Genomic DNA, 26,765 nt, shown 5'->3' with positions numbered 1-26,765 from the left:
AGATTTCCAGAAATCCTTTTTGTGTGGAGTGTTTGTTATGATTCGGTGAAGTTAAAAAGTTATGATAAACTGTTTGAAACTGTATAAAGATTTATAACATGATCATGAAACAATAAAATGCATTGTTGGGGGCTGGGATTGTTCTGCTCCTAGCACACAAGTTTCAGTTTGACAGATTTCTGTTTCATCTGGTGAGCAAAATATGATTAGGATCAATATGTGTAAGTACTGGTATCACCGAAGCGCTTCCACCCACTCGCCCTGCATGTTTCAGTTCTATTCTTCTTATATTTAAATCAGCAGGATTGACACATGAGTCATGGAGACCATAAAGGCTTTGCTCTTTATATGAATTAGCAGTTGCAGTGACTAAGAAAAGCGCCAGATGTCAGTGGTGAATGTGTTCAGTGGGTTGTGATTCTATATACTGTTAATGACATTGGGTATGTGATCAGTCAGTCATGACTTCAATCTTGGGGTTGTTTTAGAATAATTTGCACACACTGTGTGTGTGGATGTGTGTGTGTGTGTATGTGTGTGTTTGTGTGTGTGTGTGTGTGTGTGAATGTGGTTGGGTAATATGCAAACAGTTATTTTTCTAATGTTATATCAGCATAATTTTTTGCTAAACATGACAAGGGAAATGAGGATTGTGTGTGTAGAGGAGGGGTTGTTGAAAAAGATAATGCCAAAACTGCTTTTAGATACCCATACTGCCATGACTGAAAAGTTAACAAAGGGGGTTGGAGCAGAAGGTTGAGGGAACAGTATCCCTGTTGCATGTGAAGAGACAGGTGTGAGGTATACCATAATTTTAGTCTGAAAGACACGCCTGTGCATAAGGTGCACCCCGTGATTAAAAAAAAAATCTAGATATACAAGTGAAGGGAGCTACCTCATCTTACACTGAATATTTAGATGCATTGACACATGATTGCTATGGAATCTGATCAGTAATGTTTTCTGTATTTTCTTGCTCTTGTAGGCCATATGTCAAAGAAAATGACTAGTGTCAGTGAGGTAGAAGCCAGTTCAAAAGAACCAAAAATAAATGAATATACATAAGTGGAATATGACTTTATTCCAGGGAAAAAATGTGTGAAGTTTAACTTCCAGATGAACATTTTTTCAGGAAAGCATTGGAAGTTAAACATTTTTTCAGGAAAGTATTAAGTGAAGCTTCCATTCCCATTCATGCAGGTCAGCGAAAAAGGCTGCCCAGTGTCTTAACCCGGAGAGCGCGATGAGCCACCATCGTGGCTTTCCGTGTGAAGTGCAGTGGGCCACAATCGTGGCTCTGTTTACATAAGGTCCGAAATCGTTCGCCTGTACTTGGTAGCCTTCGTAAAACTGCCTCATTCTGGTGTTACTGTCTCCCTTCTTGTGTTTGCACAAACTTTGACCGAGTTTACAAGTCCAGATCTCCGTATTTTTTGTAAACAATGAGTGACACTGAGGGGAGGGGTGGTAAAGTGGGTTAGGCATGGATCTGTTGCGAACTCTTGGCCAAATCAAGCTATAAAACGGAATTATTTTGATTTAAAGTGTTCTTGCTGCTTTTGACAGCAACATGAGCTAAAAGAAAACATTTATGTAAGTATTGTAGATGTGCGCACGCGTGGCGTCGGTGGGCGTATCTCAAAGAACACAATGCTTATAATTTCATTGTTTCAGCTATATTCATATCATGATTGTGCAGCCAGAACATTTTTTTGTACAGTATAATGCCAATTTTGAGATTTTGACTCTGTAGAAGATGTGAAAATACCTACAAACATTGTGGTTGACATTTTTGGAAAATAAGTGTGCAAAATTTGTTGATTATATCCTGTGGAATATCTCCAACTACATACAAGGTACATCCTTTTTCTTACATTTATCTGATTCTTCATTCACTATACTTTCCAAAAATGTATAGGTTTACCTATTTATTCTTACTGATAAGCATACAAATGCCCCAAATCAGAGCACAGGTAGCGGAGGCAAACTATCCCTTTGTTTTAAGCATGATTTTTGTATGTATGTTTTATTATATCCAGCACTTTTAGGGTTAACTTGGGACTAACATTATTATTTTGTTTGATTGATATACTGAGAACAAAAGTGTTTGCAAACAAATGAGGAAGGGGAAGGATGGTTGGGAGAGGCAAAAATTTCAGTGGCATTTTGAATTGATCTTGGTTTTTTTCTGATTTGTCATTGGTAAAGGACATGAAGAGCTGGAGGATCCACAGTCTGACAGTTTCACTTCTGCAAGACAACAAACTCTGATGAACAGAGAGAATGAGAGAGAGGGTGCAGAGGAGGAAAAAGAAGAGGAAGGACAGCAGATGCAGCTGAAGACACCTGTAGAGACCTGCAGTGAACAAGATGAAACAGAATGTTTGAACATACTTGGAAAAGTAAGGAACAGTAGATATGTAATTCAACTGGATAGTTTACACATTTCGATAGTAGTTTGAACAGAACAGGTTCTTATTATTGAGGGTGCCAGGGCCACAATAGTCCATCAGCCAGCAGGTTAATCAGTACCACTCATAGTGGCAAGTGTTATCATATGTTTTAAAGAATCGTCTATGTACCTAGATGTCAGAAAATCATGATAATGTTGTGAACGTGGCAGCTTTCTGCCTGTTATCATGTGATTTCTACCCCACCTTACCGCATCGAGAACGCGCACCATGATTAAGCTCTGTTCTCCCAGAGCCTAAACCATTGAAGATAGAAAAACCATTATTGAACAAAAAAGATGTATGATAGCATGCTAAACAACTTTTGTTCTTGTATCAAATTATTATTTGTTCGTGAAATGTAGTGGCTTTTTGAGAATTTTATGACACATTCACACAAAATTCGGCATGTCCTCTTTTGTCAGTGCTAAATCATTAGATATAGGAAGACACTTTATGAAGCAAAACGAAGCGTATGGGACTTGTGAACAACTTTTATTCTCATAAAACTATCAAACTGTTGATCATTTTGGAAAAGTAATCACTTTTGTGGGTGTCATGAAAGATTATGCAACACGACAAAATTCTCAGTTTGTGTTCTGCTCTGCCTAAATGGTTGCAAAGAAAAAAGTCTGTACTAAAGAAGAAGATGTAGAATAGTACGCAAAACAACTTTTGTTCTTGTACATTTATCAAAATATTATTTCGTTCATGAAACGTAGTGCCGTTTTGAGGATTTCATGACAAAATTCACACAAAATGCGGCACTTCATCTTTTGTAAAGGCTACCTAGTAATATATAGGAAGACATATTTAGAAGCAAAACGAAGTGCAAGGGACTCGTGAACAACTTTTATTCTAATAAAACTATAAAAATGTTAATCATTTTGGAAAAATTATGGCTTTCGTGAGTTTCATCAAAAATTACGCAACATGACAAAATGCTCCGTTTGTTCAAGTCGGTGTAATGCTCTGCCTAAATAGTTGTAGATGTAAATATACAGGTAACTGCTAAACAACCAGATGTAGAATAACACGCTAAAGAAAATTTGAGCAGAAATAGATGAAAGTCAAAGTAAAAGATATTGCATTTTGACCATGGGCACACATGCAAACTTGGGGAGGGGCAAAACAGATCAAGGTTTAGAAATAATACTTGAAGAGCTAAATCTATTAAAGGTAAATCATGCAGCAACCATTGTTTTTATCATTTGATATGTGAAATTATCGTCATGACAGCTTCTTTACCGTCATACCCTGCATTTGACTGTCAGTCAGGAGGTAGAGCTATCAGATGGAAGAAGTGGATCACGACACTAGAACAAAACTTTGTTCGTTGCCAACATCATCCACGATGATCAACATAAGAAAGCTCTTATGTTGACATACGCAGGTGATGAACTAAATGACATAGCTGAATCACTGCCATGTGCTCAGGTTACGCAAGTTGAAGGAGAAACACACTTTAGCAAACTATGTGAAGCTTTAACAAACCACTTCAATCCACAAGCAAATGTAGAATTTCAGGGATTCACATTTCTATAGAAAATTCATAGACAGGAGACATTGATAATTTCTACAATCAACTTGGACAACATGCAGAAATATGCAACTTTCATGATCCTGATGCAGAGATCAAATCACAACTTATATCAAGCTGTCAATCACCCAGAATCTAGAGAGAAAGGACTTGGCAATTCAAATCTGACATCAACTGATCTCTTCAAATACGCATGTACTGCTCAGCTAACAACAGAACAATCATCAGCCATGCAAGCAGGAGAATCAGTTCAGCATCTTCAGTTTAAGAAACCGAGGGAAAGCCCCACACAACATCAACACCACACTTTAAAGACTGGCCAACATTCTCATTCACAGAAATGTCGCAGCTGTGGAGGTTCTTGGCCTCATGAAGGTGGCCAATGCAATTGTCCTGCATTCGGAAAACAATGTAGACATTGTGGAAAATGATCACACTTTGCATTAATGTGTAGATCAAAACCACAAGCAAACCCATCAGCATTAACTTTTTTGCAACACGCTGCGACGATACACGCAGCTGGCCACCCATCGGTTGAACACACGCCGCGAGAATCATCGCAGCGCGTTGTGAGGCTGTGTGAACACGCTGCGTGGGTTTTCACAGCAGGTTTCTAAAAATAACTATGACCGCATCACTTAGTTTTCAGTCAAACAAAGACTACGGATGGAAAATTCCTTTATTCATACGTCACAATCTGTGACCCTTGAACGCTGTCACGCCAGTTTTCATTGGCTAAATTCAGCTTAAAGCGACCAACTCCCGTCACTCTTTCATTCTCACTATTGACACACCATGGCGAGGTATCGGAGAAACATCAGTGACAAACGAGCGGTTGAATTGATTTTACAAGAAGGTTCGGACGAGGATCTGAATGTAGATCATTACGAAAGTAGTGGAGAAAGTGTCGAAGAAGAGGACTTCACTCATGATATTCCTGAAAATGATGATAATTCAACATACTAAAGCGACAACGAAACCTCTGGTTCCTCCAACACAAATGACGCACGTGGTCAAGTTGATGGCGATGCGATAGATTTGTTTGCCGATTTCGAGTTGGAAGAAGACAGAGAAGACGCAGTGTATGATGCTGATACCGAAATTGACGAATCGGACAACGCAGGAGAAGATGACGATGGGACAACATGGGTGAAGAACCTTCGAAACTTTCCCCAAGAACCCGACTTCAAACCCGACCCACAGTGTGGTTTGCAAGAACACGTGTTTGTAAACAATGAAAACCCTACAGCTCTGGATGCATATCGTGTGTTCTTCACGGATGATTTCGTGAAGAGCATAAAACACGAGACAAATGAATACGCCAGGTCAGTTATTTGACAACATTCTTTGTTTATTTATTTTTTTATGAGTACATGAGCAATCATATGCATGTGTATGAGCGTGTGTATATGTGGTTCTGTTTGTGTGAGGAGGAGAGCTGGTATGCGCATGTATGTTTGAATGTATCACTATGTATGGTGTGTGTGTGTGTGTGTTTAGTGTTTAGAATTAGAATATTTATATAACATTTATATAATGTGTCCTGTATAAAACCATGTTTTGTAAATCACCTTGAGCAGATTTGTGGATAGTGTGCTGTCCATTATTATTATTATCATTATTATTCATCTGTTATTATTATGTAACATGATTATTGTGTGTTCTAGTCTTTCTTTTTTCACTAAACTGTACATGTCTTTGTGACTGTCAGTGTGTTTGTTTTTTTGTTTGTTTGTGTGTGTGTGTGTGAGCTGATCTTTTCATGGATTAAAATTCAGTCCTGCATGAGGTAAACAATGTAATCATAGCGATAGTGTAACTGTAAGTGTATGACAGAAGGAGAAAATATTTAATCAATGACAATAAAATAATGATAAAGAATGTTTCACTATTTGTTTTTGCTTTCTTTCAAACAGATGTGCCATTGAAGAGAAGAGACGACGGTGTGGGGGGACTGTTCCACCAAGGACCATCTTTTCAAGGTGGAGACCTGTCACCATCAATGACGTCTGGAATTTCTTTGCCTGCTGCATCCACATGGGCATGGTGAAGAAGCCCAAGCTGTTCGACTACTGGTCACGACACCCATCTCTGCATGCATCGTACTGCAGTCAGCTAATGTCAAGGAACAGGTATATGGACATTCTGTCCTTTCTGCGCATTAATAACAACATTACATATGTGCCGCCTGGTGAAGAGGGACATGACCCAATCCACAAAATAAGACCATTTGTGGATCATCTGAATGAAGTATTTCAAAGCACTTATGTTCCCACAAAGAATGTTTGTGTTGATGAGGCAATGTGCCCCTTCAAAGGCCGCAGCAAGTTCCGTGTGTACATGAAGGACAAACCAACAAAATGGGGGTTCAAATTCTACGAACTTTGTGACAGTTCCAACGGATATGTGTTTCGATTTGAAATGTTTTGCGCAGACAAGCATCTGAGCAACAAGCCATATGATGTTGTCTTCCGCCTGATGCAGCCACTGTTGGACAAAGGCAATCAACTTTATGTTGATAACTGTTACTGTTGTCCGAAGCTGTGTCATGACCTGGCAGCCCGAGGAACCATGGTGTGTGGCACTGTACGAAAAAACAGGGTTGGCATGCCACGTGAGCTGTGTCAAGGTGACCTGCCAAAAGGTTCGATTGACTACCGTCGCAAAGGAGCTGTTGTTGCATGTAGGTGGAGAGACAAGAAGGACGTGTACATGCTGTCAACGGTCCATCGACCAAGTCTTCGTCTCACACAAGCTCGATATGAGCTGAAACAGAAACCTGTGGCAGTCATCAATTACATAGCAAACATGGCAGGTGTTGACCACTCTGGTCAGCTCATTTCATACTTCCCAATGCACCGAAAGAGTGTGAAATGGTGGAAGAAACTATTTTTCCACCTGCTTACAATGGTCATGATCCAGGCCATGATCATACTGAATGTGCACAGACAGCGACATGGCAGAAAAAAGAAGACCCTGCAGGACATGGTAAAGGATGTGCTGACACAGCTGCCGGCAGTGGAGGAAGTACCTATTGGGCATGTTGCTGTGGGTGACAAGCTGCGGCTTACTGGTCGACATTTCCCAGCCAGGATCCCGGAAACCACCAAGGCAAAACCATACAAGAATTGCAAGGTGTGCTACGCCAGGGCCAGGGCCAGCGGAGTGAGTAGAAAGCAGGCAACCACCCAGAGAAAACAGACACGTTTCTGGTGCCCAGACTGTGGTGTGGCACTTTGTGTAGCACCGTGCTTTCAAATCTGGCACACTCAGAAAGACATTTGCAGCTAAGTGCAAAAACAGCAGATGGACTAACAGTGTATTATCTACAAAGAGTGTACAATTTTAAAAATTTATGTGACTTTTGTGTGAGTTCTTTTCATAAAAACAAAGCCAACATGCACATGTGGACATTTGGTGAGAATTTTTTTTTCATTTGGTGAACCCGAAGTGAAAACAGTGCAGGAATTCAACTTTTGTGCGAGTTCTTTTCATAAAAAAAGCAAACATGCACATGTGGATTTATGTGTGATGATTCAGTTCATTTGGTGAGTAAATTTTTTTTTTTAAATTCAAAACTGTGTGTTTCCCTCTTGTAAGTGTGTGGTAATGTTTACATGTTTTACTTTAGCTTTTTTGTGTTGTTATTTACAATGTTTATTCCCAAAACATGATCAAAGTCAAGAACTTTTTATTTAAATTATTATAAACTACAAACTTATTTTATCATTTTCATGTACTATACTAGTCTATAGACACACAATTATCACTAAAAGTGGGTGACTATTATTTCTGTGTGGATTCATCAGACTTTTTTTTCCCTCAGCATACTGACTATTTTCAGAGGCATCATTCAACACAAAATAAATTATTCTATAACATGAAAATTATACCACTGAAAAGTAGAAAGAGTAATCTTTACAATGATACCAAAATCATGTCCCTACATGCAGTAGTACTTCTACAACAGTCCGTATAAAAAGGCAAAAATTAGTGGTTCCCAGGCTACAATCAGGACAACAGCAAGGTGTTCACAGTTTAACAGGAAGTGGCTTTGGCTGCTGTGCTGAAAGAGTTAAGGCAAGATCAGAACAAGCGTCAGCTGCACACATACCATGTCGACGAACTTGACATGAACAAAGTCAACATTGAATCTTCAGACGAAGAAACAGACGGTGATGCTGCATTTGTCTATGCAACAAATGTTAACACTGAAAGACTCCCACATTTTAATGATTCCATTCAAGGCATAAAAATGAATGTTTTTGCTGACTCAGGAGCAACAATAAATCTACTGCCAGAAAAAAGATTTTGAACATCTTTGCCCTCGACCTACTTTGAAGTCATCAAGAACAGGAATCTCGGCATATGGACAACAACAATCCATTCCTGTGATAGGAACATTCAGAACAAAATTGAAGTCTGACACAGTTGAAACAACTACAACAGTCTGCGTTGCACCTGGGAATGAACGACCCATTCTGAGCTGGAAAACTTCACAAAGACTACAGCTCATCACCACTGTGAATAAGGTTGACTCAATTGAAAATGAGTTGACAAAAGAATTTCCAGCATTGTTCACTGGTCTAGGATGCCTTAAAGACACTTCAGTCAAACTCCACATTGATGAAGATGTCCAACCTGTTACGCAACGATATAGAAGCGCACCATTTCACATTTGCAAACATGTTGAAGAACGAATTTGAAGTGATCTTGATCAAGGAGTCCCTGAAAAAGCTACAGGTCCTACACCTTGGGTGTCCCCTATTGTTGTTCCTAAGCCAAAATAGCCTGGAAAGGTTCATGTATGTGTTGACAAGTGCTGGCAATAAAACCATCAGACGCGAAAGACACTCCAATGCTTGATGAACTGAAAACACTTCTTTCAGGCACAAAAATCTTTTCCAAACTAGACCTCAACCAAGGTTATAATCAACTTGAGCTCAATGAAGAATCTCGTCACATCACAACTTTTTCAACACATCTTGGACTCTGTCGCTATCGCCGACTGTTCTTTGGTATGATCTCGGCAAGTGAGATTTTTCAGGAAACGATACATCAAGCACTCAATGGTCTGAAAGGTGTTATGAACATAAGTGATGACATTTTGTGCTTTGGTACATCACAAGCAGATCATGATGCCAATCTGCGAGCATCATTTCAACATCTTCAACAGAAAGGCTTGACACTCAACACTGGTAAATGTGTCTGTCTACAACAGGAAATCACTTGAATTTCTCGGACATGTTTTCGAAGAGAATGGCATCAAACCAAGTCAAGAGAAACTAAAAACTATCCTGGAACTTCCAACTCCTACCAGCGCATCAGAAGTTCGCAGTCTCGCAGTTCTCACCAAGAAATCTACTCCATTTTCATGGACAGAAAAGCATGACACAGCACTTATGAAAAAAAGCACTCAGTGAATCAACAACACTCGCTTACTTCAATCTAAAGAAAAAGAGCGAGATCTACACTGATGGCAGCCCAGTTGAAATATCAGCTGTACTGACACAAGAATGGCGCATCATCCAGTTTGCAAGTAGAACTCTCACACCTACAGAGCAGCGCTATTCACAAACTGAAAGAGAAGCATTAGCCATCACTTAGGCTTGTGAATATTTTCACATATACATCTTTGGCGCTCCATTTTCTTTGTATACTGATCACAAACCTCTCATGCCAATCTTCAGTAATCCAAGAACTCAGCTGTCTGCATGCATTGAGAGATGGATCATGCGGATGCAACCATACAAAATGGTTGTACATTATCGACCAGGACATAATCCAGCAGATTATCTCAGTCGTCATCCAGTGAACCTGACCCCAAGTGGCAGAGAAGATAAAATAGCTGAAGAGTACATGAACTATGTTGTCACAACATCAAGGCCAAAAGCAATGACAGTAGAAGAAGTTGCAAATGAAACGGCAATAGACCCAACACTCACAGCTGTCACCAATGCGCTGATTACAAATCAGTGGCACAAGCATGATGAGAAAGTAGATTCTGAAACTTTCAGTACACTGTACCTCTGTCGCTCAGAAAGAACTCTCTTTGGCACATAACATCCACATTGTGCTGAAAGGTTGACAGATCGTCTTTCCACAGTCCCTTCATCAGAAATCTGTAGACATTGCCCACAGTGGTCACCAGGGCATTGTGAAGACAGTCGCACTTCTACGTGAGAAAAGCTGGTTCAGAGGAATGTAGTCTTTGGTGGAAAAAACAGTCAAGGGATGCATGACTTGTCAGGTTTCCACACCCACATCAGCTTGTGAACCACTCCAAATGTCTTCACTTCCTAAAGCTCCTTGGACCAAGCTCTCTGCTGATTTTGGACATCTTCCAAATGGACAGTATGTGCTTGTTATCCACGACGAGTACTCGTGTTACCCAGTTGATGATGTCATTTACTCTACATGTCACAAGGAACAGCAGCTTCTTCAAGAAGTCACCCCAGAATCCCACCCCAGCAGCAGCTGAACCTGACCTACCTTCAATTTCAGAGGATGAACACAACCTCCCATGGCCAAACACACAACACTCAAAATTTATCAGCCACACAACACACAAACACCTGTGGCAAGTGCTGATCCTTCCAGTTCTGTGACAAATGATGGTCCACGCCGGTCAACCCAAGCAACCACATTGCCAAAGAAATTTGATGACTTTGTTCTAAAATAATTCTTTTTTGTTTAAAAAAAGAAAGAAAAAAAAATGTGTGAAGGGAAGAAAACGTTCACACATCCAGTTGCATATCAGAAGTTAATAATTGATCATTTATGTTCAAACTTTAAATATTACTTATCAGTTGGAAAGTTAAAATCTATTCATTTGTTGATCGTAAGTTTAGTTTAACTTTTCTTTCAAGGAAGGGATGGATGTAGTGTTGTGACCGTTGGAGACTCAGTTATTTACAAAAGACAGTCTTAAAAGAGACTTGACAATTAAGATCTTCCGCTGGAACTATATAAGAGTTACTTCCTGTGTTTTGCTCACAACACTATTCAGTAACGATTGAGCCAGTCGTTAACGGACACAAACATTACACTAAGGTAAGGGGACTATACTACATTTCCATATTCCAGGATTGGTGTAACTTCTGATTTAAATAATGGCACCATTACATCTTTATTTTTAAGCTTGATGAAATGAATGATCATGCCTGTTACTGTATTTGCCGTTTTTTACTACTGCATTCATGTGCAGTTTGAAGTTTTATTTTTATCCACCAAAACACACAAATCCATTTCTAACTCTGTTCTTCTAGATCTGATATCAGAGTTGATGTGACAAGTGTAGTGATATCTTCCTTAGGAAAAACACTTGTGAAAAAAATATTCAAGACCTCAGCCTTTTCTTGATTACTACCAGTTAAAGTTCCATCCGGTTTCATGAGTTTTGATATAGCTCCAGTGGTTTTGTTTTGGATGCTTCATAAGCATTGAAGCTTTTGGATAATTTTTAATGTTTTTAGCCAGCTTCATTTCATTTTGTTTTGTTGATTTACACAGGGCCCATTTCACATGATTTTGGGCACGTGCATATACATTATAACTTTCCTTGGTCCTGAATTTCTTGTAGGCTTTAAAGTTTTTTTCACTTTGAATGGATTTTGTCAAGTAAAGTTTGTTGAACAATTTTCCTCTGGAATAGAGTCTTTGGTGGAAAATATCTGCATGAGATATACTGTTCTTTACACTCTCCTATTTTGTTTTCAGTCAGACTCTTAACACTGATTAGTGCATAGTTCTTCTGTCAGTGTTCTCCCAGTCCAAACTGTTGAGGAATTTTCTCTTCCCCTTTATAGCCTCCTGTTCCACATGTATTTTTGACCCACTTCATTTGTTTATTATGGACTTAACCTGATGACAGTGATATATCAGAACAGATAGTAACATGATGGCTTTTTCCCACGTGAGGGAATAATACAATGTTAACAGTCATGTTTATTTTTGCAAAGTATGAGATAATGGGTATTCATTCCTTGTAGTTCTTTGAAGTCAGCTAGTTCATTCACTGCCTGAAAGAGATACAGATCATTTTACCCAGTCAATATCAGGGAAGTTGAAATCACACGCAGTGATAATTGGCTGTGATGGCATGGCCCACATTTTGTTCCTGCCTGTCTGCAACTGGCCATTAAAGAGGGAATTATCAGTTATCACTAAGATACGCACCACAGGCTTTTGAATTTGGGTTTGTCATATATGTTGTTGTCAGCGCTAGATGCTGAACTGAATAGTTATGTAGATAGATTTTTTTTTATTTTACTCGTGATTTCTACAAAGTGTGTAGCAATGCTTATTGGAATGCTTTCAGCAGCTGGTCATCCCTGAGACAGAGACCAGATCCAGTGTGTGGCCAGAGGAAAGTTCTGAAGTCCGTCCCCTAAAATATCGCAAGTAAGAAAAGAGTAGTCTGTGTTTCATTACTGAGCATTATGGCTGTTTTTGTTTTCCTATGATGGTCGGGAGAAAAACAACAACAAACAAACAAAAACAAACAACAAACCTGCCTCACATGTAATTTCTCCATAATGAAAAGAAAAATATAATCCATTGAACTAGCAAAATCAGGAAGATCCTGCAGAATGCCAATAAGTATCAGTGCAATCAACAACTGACAGTATCGATTCCGACGGTCTGGCAATCGATTGATTCACGATTTCAGAGGTCCGGCGATTGATTTACGATTTCGGAAGTCCAGTGATCGATTCACACTCAAGTACCGACTACACTCTCAATATCGGTAAAACTCAGTCAGTGGATGTCTCGGTCACTCAGTATGATTGACTTTTACAAAATTCTCATGCAGAAATCATCTTCAGAATAGTCGTTCAGATTACGCTGCTACGATTGACAGTCATCAAACTCATCTTGCAACTTTGAAACTTCAAAACTTTGGCAAAACTTTACCAAATTAGTAGTATATTCCATTGAACTAGCACAATCAGGAAGATCGTGCAGAACGCCAATAAATACAAGTGAAATCAAGACTGACTCACTGACAGTATCGATTTCGGAGGTCTGGCGTTTGATTCATGATTTTGGAGGTCCGGCGATCGATTCACATTCAAGTGACCAACTTCACTCTCATTGTCGGCAAAACTTGGTCAGTCGATATCTAGGTCACTCAGTTCAATCGATTTTTACAAGATTCTCATGTAAAAATCATTAAAACGGTTCAAAGTCATCTTCAGAATCGGCGTTCAGATTACGCTAAAGCTCTCGGCAATTATCAAACTCATCTTGCTACTTAAAAAATTCACAACTTTGTCAAAATTCAAGCAAATCGGACTCTGTGAAAAGTGCAAAATGCATGGCAGGGAGTGCCGAAAATGAGGCTGTGAATCTCGTGAGAGTCTTATTTATGTAAACATTAATGGCTGCGTCCATTGTAAGCACACGTTTAGACGGCGGTACCGGGCATGTTTGGGTGTTAAACTGCAAGCCACTATTGGGCGGGTTAGGTGTGTAATGGTTAACAGACAACCTTTAACTCACTCTGGATGAATAGTTTTCTCCCTTGCTTTCCCCTGCAGACGACCCGTTTGTTAGGGTTAGGAAAAAATTCACAAAAAAATACAAAACACAAAGTAACTGAATGAAACTCCATGTACCCACTGATCCCTCTTCTGACATCATGTGTTTGCCCACCACCTCCCTCTCTTCACAGCCCTCAGAAGCTGAGTCACTGTCCGTACCTTTTTGCTGGTAGCTTTCTTCATTGCAGATACTTCATTCAACATCTTCATCATCCTCATTGATGTTGAAACCTTCAGTTTGAAGCATTTCTATCACTTCAGCAGTAGTAAAAAGCCGCTATCGTGATCTAGTTTGCTCCAAAAATTTCCACTTCTGTCGCCTGCGACACCATTTTCAATGCATATGCAGATTAGCTTGTCATGTGGGGTACCAAGGTCAACGGCTGGCCAGCGAGTGTATAGTCATGGAAACCTTACAAAGAATCAGTCCATTCGTCCCTTGACACGTTCGCAATGCCTGTTTTTAACTAGTTGAGTGCCTTTTAGACATCAGCTGACGTCCTGCAAAAAGTGTTACCAAAGTGCCTGTAAGACATCCAGTGACGTCCTATGTGTATTTTGATTTTTCCTTCATCAGAGTTTTGTACAGTGAACATAATTAGACTCTGTATGGTTAGTTTAATGTCTGGATTATAAACATACTATTTTAGTGAGCATTCTTCAGATGGAAGGCCCCCTTTTTCCCCTCAATAATGATTTGCTAACTGGACCACTTGGAGTATGCATGTAAAGAGGGTTTGCCTCACGTGCCAAAAAGGTGTCTGGCACTTCATCAAGTGAAGACAGTGGTCCCAGTCTGTGGATTTACATAACTTTGCAAACTGTACTGATGATTATGTATCAGGCTGGGGAATTTTCTGCTGATCCGCGATATTCTGTGGTTGAAATTTCATTTTCTGCTGGAAAAAAAAGGCCATTTTGCTGCCCTTGCAGTAACACGTCATAGCAAGGCCTGTTGAAGAGCCACTTCATCCCTGTGCAAATATGAGAAGAAAATTATGGGAGATGGGGACTTGGTGTGAGACTCAGTTGTGATGTCACGGACTACTGCTGTCATGACTTCATAAGATATTTCGATTTGAGAGTGAAATGTGTCGTTTTGATCAAACTGAAAGATTAATTTATCATCGCATTGAGCACTCTGTGGTAAAGGGAAAAACAAAAAACAAACAGCACCACAAGATTCACCTCCCATGCTCTTGAGAGTAGATCTACAATTGACATGCTCACAGCTTGATGTGCTGGTATGTGTTTCACACTTTGAGTTTATTTTGACAGGGAATGCACATGCACGCTGGTATGTGTGTTATACACATAATTTTCACACTTTGAGTTTATTTTGACAGGGAATGCGCATGCTCAAACTCACACTGACGCCCAAACATGCGCGTGCACCCATACCATACAAACTCACACACACACACATGCATACACCTGACGCCTGATGTGCTCATGCATACAGATACGCACATACTCACACACGCACACACCCACACAGTCCATTCTTTTTCAACCCCAAGGTCCCTGCAGTTAGATACTTTGCAGCAATTTTGCATTTGACGTCAGTGCTTTGAAATTATGTCAGCCCATGATGTGGTTACACACTTCGTGGCTGCATTTATCTGTTTAGATCTGAAGCTGAAGTGCCACCAAAGATGCATGAAATATTTTGTCTTGTTAAAAGGCACTTGTCTCTCATTTGATACATTTTAGAATCTGGTTGTCTCTGTATTCTGTCTTTCATGACGTCATTCCTTTGGCTTTATATCCTTAAAACTATTTGTGTGTGTGTGTGGGTGTATGTGTGTGGGTGTATGGTTGGCGCATGAGCTTGTATGTGTGTGTGTGTGTGTGTGTGTGTGTGTGTGTGTGTGTATGGCCTGCGCTCTTGCCTGAACTCCTCTGTGTGACTTGACTTGACTTGACTTGACTTCATTTATTGTCATAAAATCCCAAAGGATTAATAGACACAACAAAGAACAAGGGGAACAAAGAAATAAACGGTCATCTAATACGCGTGCACTGAAATACATAGTTGGCGAGTGTTTTTTGACAGTCATCGCAGGTGAATAAATAACTTGGTTTTAGGATATTGTTTTGTATTTTTCTAGAGATCACATTTGATTGATGATCATACTGCTGTATAGTTGTGATTAGATGGTTTCGCAAATTATGAAATAAGATACACGTATCTGAGAAATGTAATTCATCTTCAACAACTTCACATATAGCACATAACCTCTCTTCTCTGGGAATGTTTGCATATCTTCCTCGTTCGATATTTAGATAATATGCGCTTAATCTGAGTTGACAAAGAGCTTGTTTGTGAGCAGGATCGATTTTATCAGTTAGATAATTCTCAATTTGATAATCATTTCTTTTGATTTTGTTGTAGAAGTCTAATCTGCTGTATTCAGTTTTTCACTGTTTCCAGAATTGTACATATCTATTTCTTAGTTGCTGGCATAATGTAAATTTAAGTCTGCTGTTACTAAATGTCAACTGATTATTCCAAACATGACCTAATCCTACATTGTGAAGAATATTCTTTACAAATTGTATCCAGGGATTTTCAGTTGTGTCTGGTTGGTTCATCATCGACATATAGACCTTTTTGATATGGCTATCTTTATGTGCATCCAGAATATGAGTCCAGTGGTCAAGAACTCTGCATGCAATATGAATTCCAATTGGAAATCTGCCCAGTTCTGCTAGAGTTGGCAGATTCATTGTTTTAGAATGTACCCCTAGAAGCAGTTTGCAAAATTTTATATGCATTTGTTCATGTGAATGTTTCGAAGAAATACAATTTCTAAAGAAATCTGTCATTCCTGTATTGAATGAATTGGTAGTTTTAGTTTCAGCCCATGGGAACCAAATATCGCATCCATATGATAATATAGGTAAAACAAGTGAATCAAAAAGCTGCAGTACAATATCCAAATGAATATCTTGCTTTTTAACGATTCTTCGGAGGGAATGTGCTGCTTTTAATGCCTGTTTGGCTAGGTGCTCTTGGGCAAATGAGAACGTTCCAGATTTGTGAAATAATATACCCAAGTACTTGTATTGATCAGTTGTCTGGATTATATCATTGCCTATTGTGAAAATAACAGGCACTTTGGGATCGGTGTGTGTGAAAACTATTACTTTAGTTTTATCTATGTTAATTTTTAGATCCCAGTTTTCACAATACAGATTGAGTTTATCTAGTTTCCTTTGTAATCCTTTCTTTGTCGTGGATAAAATTACTAGGTCATCAGCATATAGTAAACACGAAACACTATCACTTTTGTCAAGGTCTATGGATGGTGAGTCAGTAACGCCCAGACATTTCGGGAGATCATTGATAAAGATATTAAATAAAGTGGGACTGAGTGTGTTCCCTTGTAGTACCCCCTTCAATATGGGTATTTCAGAAGAAAATCCGTATCAGTTCTTGTGCAAACTGTGGCATTTTCATACATGCTTTGAATGACTCTAAAGCAATTTCCATTTATACCAATTTGATACATTTTTAGCATTAGAGCGTGATGCCAGACCCTGTCAAATGCTTTCTGAAAATCAACAAAACAGCAATAAAGGCGATTCATTCTTTTTCTTAAAGTATCGTCAATTATCTTTTTTAAGTATGAATATGTGGTCCGAGGTCTTGTGTGATTTTCGAAAGCCTGCTTGCTCTTTTGATAGTAAATTATTGTCTTCAAGGTAGTTTGTTATTCGATTGTTTAATATTTGACAAAAAAGATTACTAAGTCGATTTGTAAATTGGTATGCTGATTCCTTTTTTCCACATATCTGGGAACGTGCCTGAGTTAAGGACAGACTGAAATAACAGTTTTAGTATTTCTGTTGTTTCCGGTAGGCTAGCCTTTATGATTTCGTTCGTGATCCCGTCTTTTCCAGGTGTTTTTTTGTTGTGTAAGTTTCTGGATGCGTTGATTATCTCTTTTGTGGAAATTGGAAAATCAAGATACGAAGGTGTTATATTTGAGTTTATGTTTCTTAGTTCTGTATTTATTTTTGCTTTTGTGCTTTGGTCAACTTTGCTTTGTGTCCCAATGATGTCCTCCAGATGTTTCATCCATTTTGTGTTACTCATCGGTTTGTAACTATTGCCTATGGGAGTTTCTGCATCATTGAGATATTTTAGAGATATACCACATATTTCAGTCTTTGTACGCTGAATGTGTGTGTGTGTGTGTGTGTGTGTGTGTGTGTGGTGTTTGTATATATCTTTGTGCTTTTGTTCATGGGAATGAGTCTGTGTTTGTATGTGTTTGTGCGTATGTTTGTGGGTATGTTTCTTTGTGTGTGTGTATATGCAGCTGGTGTGTGTGTGTGTCTGTGTATGTGTGTATATGAGTGTTTGCGGGTATGTGCTTGTGTGTGTGTGTGGTTGACATGCACTTGTCTATGAGTGTATGTATATTGGTGTATTTGTGGCTGGCGCGCTTTCTTGTGCTCCAGTGTGTGTGTGTGTGTGTGTGGTGTGTTGTATGTGTGTGTGTGCGTGTGTGTGTGTGTGTGTGTGTGTTTGTGGGAATGTGCGTGTGGTGTGCTTGTGGGTATGTGTGTGTGGTTTTTGTATGTGTTTGTTGCAATGTGTGTTTGTGTGTGTGTGTATGACTGTTGCTCTTGCTTGTACTCCCTGTGTGCAGGGGTGGGTGGGGGGATTGTATATATATATTTGTATATGTTTGTGTGTGTTTGTGGGTATGTTTCTGTGTGTGTGCAAGTGTTTGTGTGTGTGTGTGTGTGTGTGTGTGTATGTGTGTTTTCGTGGGTATGTGTGTTTGTGTGGGTGGTGGGTATGTGTGTGTTTGTAAATAGAATAGAATAAATTTTATTGTCATGAAACCTTAAGGTTTTTAAGACACAAGTGCAGTGGTAAATGAATGAATGAATGAAAAATACACAATTAATTCATCAATTAATACAATAAATTGCAACAGCATTCATAAACAAATTTTCCTAATCTTGTTTGTGTATATTAATCATCTGTTAGCATCACCTGACTGGGAATATTTCCTGTGGTGTTCAAATTTTTAATATCTTTTAAAAATTGTTCCCTTAAGGTTTTATATTTAATACAATGATCAAGAAGATGGATTTCGTCTTCCAGTATGTTACACTTGCTGCACAATCTGTCTTCTTGGGGAATATTCAAATATCTACCTTTCTCAATCTTTAGGTCATGCACACTTATTCTGAGTTTTGTTAAAGCTTGTCTGTGTTTTGTATCTGATATATTTAAAAGATAGGTTTCAGTTTTGTACTCTGCTACAATTGTATTGTAAAATTTTAACTTGAATGTTTTTTCTCTTTTATCTTTCCAGTGTTTGATATATTCATTTTCTAATTTTTTATATACCATGTATTTCAGTCTTTGTACGCTGAATGTGAATGGGTTTTTCCAAATGTGATCAAGGCCTATAATTTCGAATATCTTTCCAACAAATATCAACCATGGGGATGTTGTATTTTCTTGTTGGTACATGGACTTATGTAATTTGTTGACGAGGGAAGTTTCTGGTAATTGAATTATGTGAATCCAATATGTAATGATTTGGCATATTATCTTTATACTTATTGGGAATCTGCCCAATTCACCTAACACCGGAAGCACATAGCTTTTTTGTGTACTCCAAGAATTTGCTTTCAGAATTTAATGTGAATTTTTTTATGTGGAAACTTATTCGATAAGTACTATCAAAAAGATGTGCTAAATTGAAAGAATCATCTGGTTTGACTTGGTAAGGTAACCATACCTCCGCCCCATAAATCAATATTGGCGTTATCACTCTTGTTTGCTTGTTCAGTTAGGTGTTCCTTATCAGGTTTCCACTTTTGAGGAATATAACGTCTAAATATTTATATTCTTCTGCTGTTTGTATTATATCTTCCCCACATTGAAAATATAGGTATTTTGGGGTCAGATCTTGTAAAGATTACCACTTTTGTTTTTTCACTATTGATTTTTAACCAGTTCAGTGCCAGAGACTTTTGTAAAAAAAAAAAAGAAGAAAAAAAAGTGCTCTCCCCTTGCCAGGGAATTTTGAGGATTCGGGGGTAATAATTCACAACAAATTCTAGCACAAAAGCTATGGGTGATACAGAAAGAAAGTAAACGTTTTTGTGAAGGAAAGTGAGTGTAGATTCTGCTTCTGGGCTCTTTTACCCAATTTGGTTATTGTAGATAACTGTTCAGGCATGTAAAGTCAAGATAATAGATAATAATTTTTGTGCAACAAAAAAGTCCATTTTCACCTCTATATGATAACATCCATAAAGAAAAGAAACAAAATACAGCTAGAAATAGCATGCCTATTGTCAGATTATATCTGCAGAAGAAATTAAAACAGGCTATTACTTTATAAAACAAATCACAGCTCGTGCAGACATGTAAGTAAATCACTGTCTCAACAATGACAAAGGTGGGTAAAGTCAACGTAAAAGGTAAATCATGGTCTCAGAAACTGAGCTGGCAAGCTTTTTGACAGCAAAGAGCGTTCGGGAGTGAGAGGGTGAAGTTCTTTGATGACATTCACTCCTTTCAAGTAGCATGTGGGCTGATTAAAGTGTCTCCTGTGCATCCGGCTTGCCACCTCTTCAAACAAGTCAACCACCTGATTCAGCGAAAAAAAAGCGTGAAAAACAAAAGCACGTGTTTCACGTCCAGTGCAGGTTCCACCCTGCATTTCGTGAAAATCATGGAGCGTTGGCGGTTGTCATCCTATAGTCTGCATTGAAATGTGAGCACATTCATTCCTAAAAGCCACGCCCCCTTCATGAACTCTGGCTGACATTCGACCTATCGTCTTACATCGCTCCTCTCCCTCTCCTCCCCCCTTCTTCCAACGCTGGCTGCGTGTATTCTGTCAGTCATTGCCGCTTCAAAAAAGATACCTGATTGGATATGTGGACTGAATTACCATCAAAAGGGACTGTCGGTTTTGTCACTGTCATTGTCAATCACCTTCGTTTTCAAACCAATCATCAGATGAGAGAGATCCTTCTCCATCGTGAAAGCTGTCCATAACCACAAGCAGAGCTTTCAGAATTGTGTAAATCTGCTGACTGTGACTATTTGCTTTACTGGACACAGTTTTCAACACATTTTTTTGCACATGATGCAACACCCTTTTCCACGCGTGCATCACGTGGTCAGTTAGCAAATTATTATCCAGTAGAAAGGGGTCTTCTACCTGATGAATGTTCATTTAAAGAGTGTTTTTATAATCCAGACACATCAGACATTCAGAGTCTGTTTATGTGAATTTGAACCAAACTCCAATGAAGGAAAAATTGGAACATATGCAGGACATCAGTGGACGTCTTATAGGCACTGTGGCAATACTTTTTATAGGATATCAGTTGACGTCTTATAAGCACTCTACTGGTCAGTCCCCAACTATGGCAATATGTGTTCAAATTATGTAATTTTGTTGCAATCATTTTCTTGATAAAGACAGAATAACCAGATCATCAGCATAAAGTAAACCTGGTACATTGCTGGGTGAAACAGTATTGAATTTTGGAGAAACATTACTTGCCATATATTTTACAATATCATTTATAAAAATATTAAATAAAGTTGGGCTTAGTGTATTGCCCTGTTGTACACCCTTCTGTGCAGTTATTTCTGTGCTGAGACCTTCGTATGAATGATTTGAATTTTGGAATTATCATACATGTCTTTAATTATATCAAAGCATTTTCTAGTTATGCCCATTCTTAACTTTAGGAACAAGGCATTGTGCCAAACATTATCAAAGACTTTTTTAAAATCCACAAAACAACCATTCTAATCTACCATTTTTTACTTTTATTACTTCATTAATGATCTTTTTTAGAATGAAGATTTGATCAGTTGTTCTGTAGTGTTTCCGAAATCCAATTTGTTTCTTTGTTAGGCGTTCACCTTGTTCTTGACACTCAGTCATTTGATTATTTAATATTGTGCAGAATACTTTTCCCAAGGTATTGGTTAAGGTTATTCCCCTATGATTATTTGGATCTCCCGGGTTCCCATTTTTATTCAGTGGAATGTTTAAACCATTTTTCCAACATTCTGGATACCTTTGACGAAAATAATGTTAAACATTTTTTGAATAATATGGGTAGTTATTGGAAGACTTGTTTTGACCATTTCGTTTGTTATGCCGTCCAATCCTGGTGATTTATTACTTTTTGATGCTTGCATGCTTTCTTGATTTCTTTGTTAATGTTGGTATTTGAAAGCACACTCATCTGTTTGACTCTTTTTAAGTTTGTTTCTGATTTTTTGACTTTGTTTTTCTTTTATATTCACATCTTTACCAGTGAGCTTTTCCAGATGTGAAATCCATATGAATGTGTTCAACTGATATTTGCTAGTGGCATTCTCGCCTGCAGTTTGTAAACTTTTTAATGTTTTCCAAGTGGTGTTCTGATCTTTATAAAGGACGTCACTGATTTTATTCACAAGATCATTTGTGTACATTCTATTCTTTCATCTTAACAGTCTGTTATAGATCTTACGTTTGGAAAAATATTTTTTGCACAGGGATTTATTATATGGATGCCTATTTATGGCATTTCGTATTGATCTGAGATTTTTCCTGTGTTCATATCATTCACTATCAAACCATTTTTTAACATTTTTTTCTTTTGCACTTACGAATGTTTGTTTTCTTCCAAAGACTTATATCAGCCACAAATTTCATCATTTGTGTAAAATCATTCACAGTATTGTTTAGTATTGGGTATGTGTGCGTGTGTGTGTGGTTGGGTATGTGTATGTGTGTGTGTGTGTGAAAAGAGTTAAAAGAGCGGAAGGAGGGGGTTGGTTGACAGGGTCATTGATGTCAAGATAATTAAACTACTATATCAGAGTGCTTAGTATATCCCCATGCCGTGCATTTCTGTGAGGGAAGGGGTGAAGAATAAATCTTTTGATGGAGTGAAGTGTTCACACTGGACATTTTTTTCCTTGGGATTTAACTAACATGTTTTATTCTGGTGTTATGCATGGCCATTCCTCTTAGTCTTACTGGGCTCTCCACATTGGTGGGTATTTGTCTGTAAATAGGAGAAAAGTCAATGGTATTTTAAAAAGAAAACACAAACAAACATGAGTATATTAGTGAACATTTAGACAACATAGATGGCCTAAATTGTTGTCAAAATTTTCCTTCAAAAATCAGTATCATCAGCCAGGAAAAGGCCTTCAAATGCTTTAAAAATTGACAAAAAACAATTTCTTCCAGGGGGCTTTGGCCCCCTGGTCCCCCCAGCAGAACGTTGCCTGCACCCTGCTTGATTTTCAGTTGTTTTTTTTTTTTTCTTCAGCTGTTCCCCAGCCTGATGTATGAGTATGACAATGAGAGGTGGATCTGTCTTGTTTTAGGATTGGTTCAAACTCAAAGGTGATGGCATTGACAGTTATGAAACTGACTGCAACATTTGACACGTTCTCCAGTCCATCCATCCAATCAGACTTTATTTCTGATGAGTGACCATGACTGACAGTGAAGGCACAGGACTTACATGTGATTTGAGGAGAGGGGGAAAGATAGAGGGGTGGTGTAAGACAATTGGTAGAAGGCCAGACAGAAGGCAGGTAGAGGGCGTGGCACTTGCCTGTCACTCAGCCGTCCTTTCCCAGTGATCAACTGCCGGGAATGGCAACAGCCAATCATCCATGATTTTCTTGAAATCTGGGGTCTTGGGTTTACAGACAATAGACTAGAATCATGTGTTTTTTTGTGCTTTTTCATGCTTTTTGTCACTGATCAGTTGACTGAGTATTTTTATAGAGACAAACCGGATGCATAGCTTTTCATGCACTGCACAGCACTGTGTCGGATCAGTTACAACCAGGAGGAAGGGAATATCGTCAAATTGCTCTCTCCTGTAAAGGGGGACGCTCTTAGGTGTACAGAAAATTTGATGGCTCATATTCTAACATGATTGACTTTTTATCTTGACCAAACCCACACGTGTAACTAGTTATTGGGACAGTTATTCACCTACATGACTACAAGTGTTGTGATTGTTATCATAAACTTATAAGCCATTATACTTTCATTTGCAAGTTTATATCAGACAATAAGCATATATTTCCAGCTCTGTTCTGATTGTTTTCTCTCTGGGTATCATTCTTTGGAGGTGGAAATATACTTTTTTTATTGCATAAAAAAATTATCTTCAATTTGAAATGCCTGAATAGTATTTGGGTTCAAAATAATTGGGACAAAAAAAACAAAAAAACAAACAAAAAAAAACCAGATTTAGAATCCACATTCGTATTCTTTCACAAAAACATTTACTTTCATTCTGTATCTCCTATAGTTTTTGTGTTAGAATTTTTCAAAGTTTATTACCACTGAATCCTCAAAATTCCTTGGCAAGGGTAGAGCACTTAAAAAAAAAAAAAGTTTTATACAAAATTCTCTGGCACTGAATTGGTTAAGTTAATTTGGTCATGAATCATGGAGGCTTTGCTTTTTGTCATTGTATAATTGTTGTGCATGTCTTTCACTTAACAGTAGATGTACATGCATGCGTATGTATGTGTGTGTGGGGGTGGGTGGGGTGGGGGTGGGGTAGAGGATGAGGTATGTGTGTGTATGCAACGGAATATTGGAACATGCAGGTGTGTATATATATATCTTTGTATATATGTGTGTGGGGGTGGGGAATATGGGCGTATGTGTGTGTCCTTGTAGAAGTAAGTGTTCATCTCTGTGTGTGTGTGTGGGGGGGGGGGGGGGGGGGTGTGCCGTGGAAGCTGCAATACGTAGCCTAGAAATGAGTGTGTGGAGGAGGGGGGTAGATGAGGTGCAGGGTTATGTGTGTGTGGGGGGGGTGTGTATGTGTGTGTGTGTGTGTGTTGGGGATCATGTACGTTTATGTGTATTTGTGCTTTCATATCTGTGAAACTGCATGTTTGGTGCATATCTGTTATGCATATGTGGGTGTATGTGTGAATGTGTGTCTCCATGTTTTACATTTATTTTTGCTTATTTATCATTATTGTTGTCTTTTTTATTTATTTATTTATTTATTATTACTACTACTACTACTACTTTTTTATATTATAATTATTATAATTATTATTTATTTATTTATTTATGTACACTTATAGTTGACTTCATCAAGTTTTTGCGCCTTATACATATCATTAGTAGTGGTAGTAGTAATTTTTTTTTATGTATTTATCTATTATTTATTCACCTCTTATTTATTTATTTAAATATATATATATATATATTTTTTTTTTTTTCTTTTTTTTCTTTTTTTTCTCAAGGCCTGACTAAGCACGTTGGGTTACGCTACTGGTCAGGCATCTGCTTGGCAGATGTGGTGTAGCGTATATGGATTTGTCAGAACGCAGTGACGCCTTCTTAAGCTACTGAAACTGAAACTGCATGCATTGTTTTCAGCCCTCCTCCTTATTCCCCTAACTTGAGCTGTCTCATGGAGGAATTGTCAGCTGACAGCTCTGTGCATGCTCGAGATACAGTACCTGTGACTACTGCCAGCCCTGATATGCATGCTTCAGTGACCTTTGATGCCATGCATGAAACAGAACAAGACACCATACCCTATGGTACTATTCAAAACTGGACAAAGCAGTGTATGTGTGTGTGTGATAATGGTGATGGGCATGATACTTGAATGGTAGGAGCCAAGATTTTTGGCACACATGTGTATTTACACACAACTAGTGTCTGTGTAATAAACCTTCATTTCAGTTATCTGTATGTATGTATGTTATGTGTGTGTATATGTATATATGTAGATGTGTGTCCTTTGTCAGCTTTCCTCCCAGAACCTGGAATGGGTCAATCTGGTTTTTCCTTGACCCCCTCCAGGGGTGGTCACTACATTGTGGTTAGGAGGCTTAGTGGCCAGTGATTGAGCAAGTTAGGTCAGCAGGGGCATCAGTACTTCTGAAGGGTTATTGCTTTCTTGGCCTCACTTGACAGCCTACATAGCCATTGTAGCTGACAAAACTGAATATGTGGTTGATTTGTACTGATGCCCCTGGTAGGTCTCTTATGCTGAACAGGTTGTGAGAGAGGTCCAAACTAAAAGTGACCCACCGTCCCTTTCGCTGTTCTCTATTCTTCTCTTTACCGGTTCTTTTTCTATTTTCAGCTTCCCATCAGGCCTTCTTTTCTACTTTACTTTTTCTCTGCGGTCTTCTTCAGGCCCGCTGTGTTTGCCGTATGGTGTGACCTGTGATGGAGTGGAATGAGGTCCTGGAGATTGAGAGGGCACACTGCTCTCAACATATCTCTTGCTTGGACCACTCCTCGACAGGCAGCACACATTGGCCCATGTGTGTCAATCAGCTACCCCTGTGTGGGGCTGGGTCAAGACCAGCAGTTAAGAGGCTGATTACAGCAACCCCTGCAGTGTCCAGTTCTCTGTTCCCAGGAGCTGGGCATGATCAGGGGGGGACAGAATCAGATTTTGGCCATTCATCATATATCCCTCCCAAAACATGGAAGGGGTCAAACTGGTTTTCCCTTGACCTTGGCCCCTGAGTTGGACTCCATGGTGGGTGGGTAACGGAGAGACGGATTTCAAAATTCTTATCATGACTTTAACTACATTCATTCCCCCAAAAATTACAAAAGCAAGGAGAGCGGGGATGGAAAGCAATTTTGACTCTGAGTCAGAGGTTCAGCAAGGTTCAAGAGGCTTCTGGTTTTTAGGCATAGTAGCTGGTGGTGGAGGGTGCTGATGCTGACAAGCCTTGTCAGCTCTCAGCCCTTTTGCCATCCAGAAGGATTTTTAAGGATTGGCTGGTACACTGAAGTCTATAAAATGTTTGAGGAATGGCTCCTTCCTTGTGGAATGCTCATTGAAAAGACAGTCTGAATTACTGTTGAAGACTGTCATATTTATAGATTGGGCCATGAAGGTCTCCCCTCACAGAGCACTGAACTGCTCAAAGAGAGTATCCATTCTCCTGATTTGAAGGGGGTCTCTGAGGCTGAGATTAAGAAAGAACTCTTGTCTCAAGGAGTTACGGACATTAAATTTTATAGTCACAGTCTGCAAGGGGTTGGACAGAGTCCTGACCAACGCCTTTTTCCTAACCTTTGTTGCCCTGTTCTTCCAAATGTCATCATAGTGGGCTGTTTACAGGTGAATCTATCTCAGTACGTGCCATTGCATCTTCGGTGCTTTAAGTCCCAGAAGTTCGTTCACGTGCGGGATCTTTGTAAGGAG

General features: G+C 38.9%; 1 protein-coding gene across 21 annotated transcripts in view; it reads left to right on the top strand.

The window, feature by feature from the left end:
• Positions 1 to 26,765, top strand: part of LOC143282461 (tyrosine-protein phosphatase non-receptor type 13-like) — a 590,260-nt gene that overhangs the window by 306,135 nt on the left and 257,360 nt on the right. For 20 of the 21 annotated variants that reach the window (XM_076588135.1, XM_076588127.1, XM_076588111.1 and 17 more), the window contains 3 exons: positions 2,209 to 2,402; positions 12,311 to 12,393; positions 24,965 to 25,131. In XM_076588135.1, the coding sequence (XP_076444250.1) occupies positions 2,209 to 2,402; positions 12,311 to 12,393; positions 24,965 to 25,131 (444 nt within the window). The remainder of the gene's footprint in view (positions 1 to 2,208; positions 2,403 to 12,310; positions 12,394 to 24,964; positions 25,132 to 26,765) is intronic. The other variant, XM_076588121.1, reaches the window with a different exon arrangement.

The sequence above is a fragment of the Babylonia areolata genome, chromosome 1 (genome assembly GCF_041734735.1).
Source record: "Babylonia areolata isolate BAREFJ2019XMU chromosome 1, ASM4173473v1, whole genome shotgun sequence".
Taxonomy (NCBI): Eukaryota; Metazoa; Mollusca; class Gastropoda; order Neogastropoda; family Buccinidae; genus Babylonia; species Babylonia areolata.
This window is presented reverse-complemented; position numbering and strand designations above follow the sequence as displayed.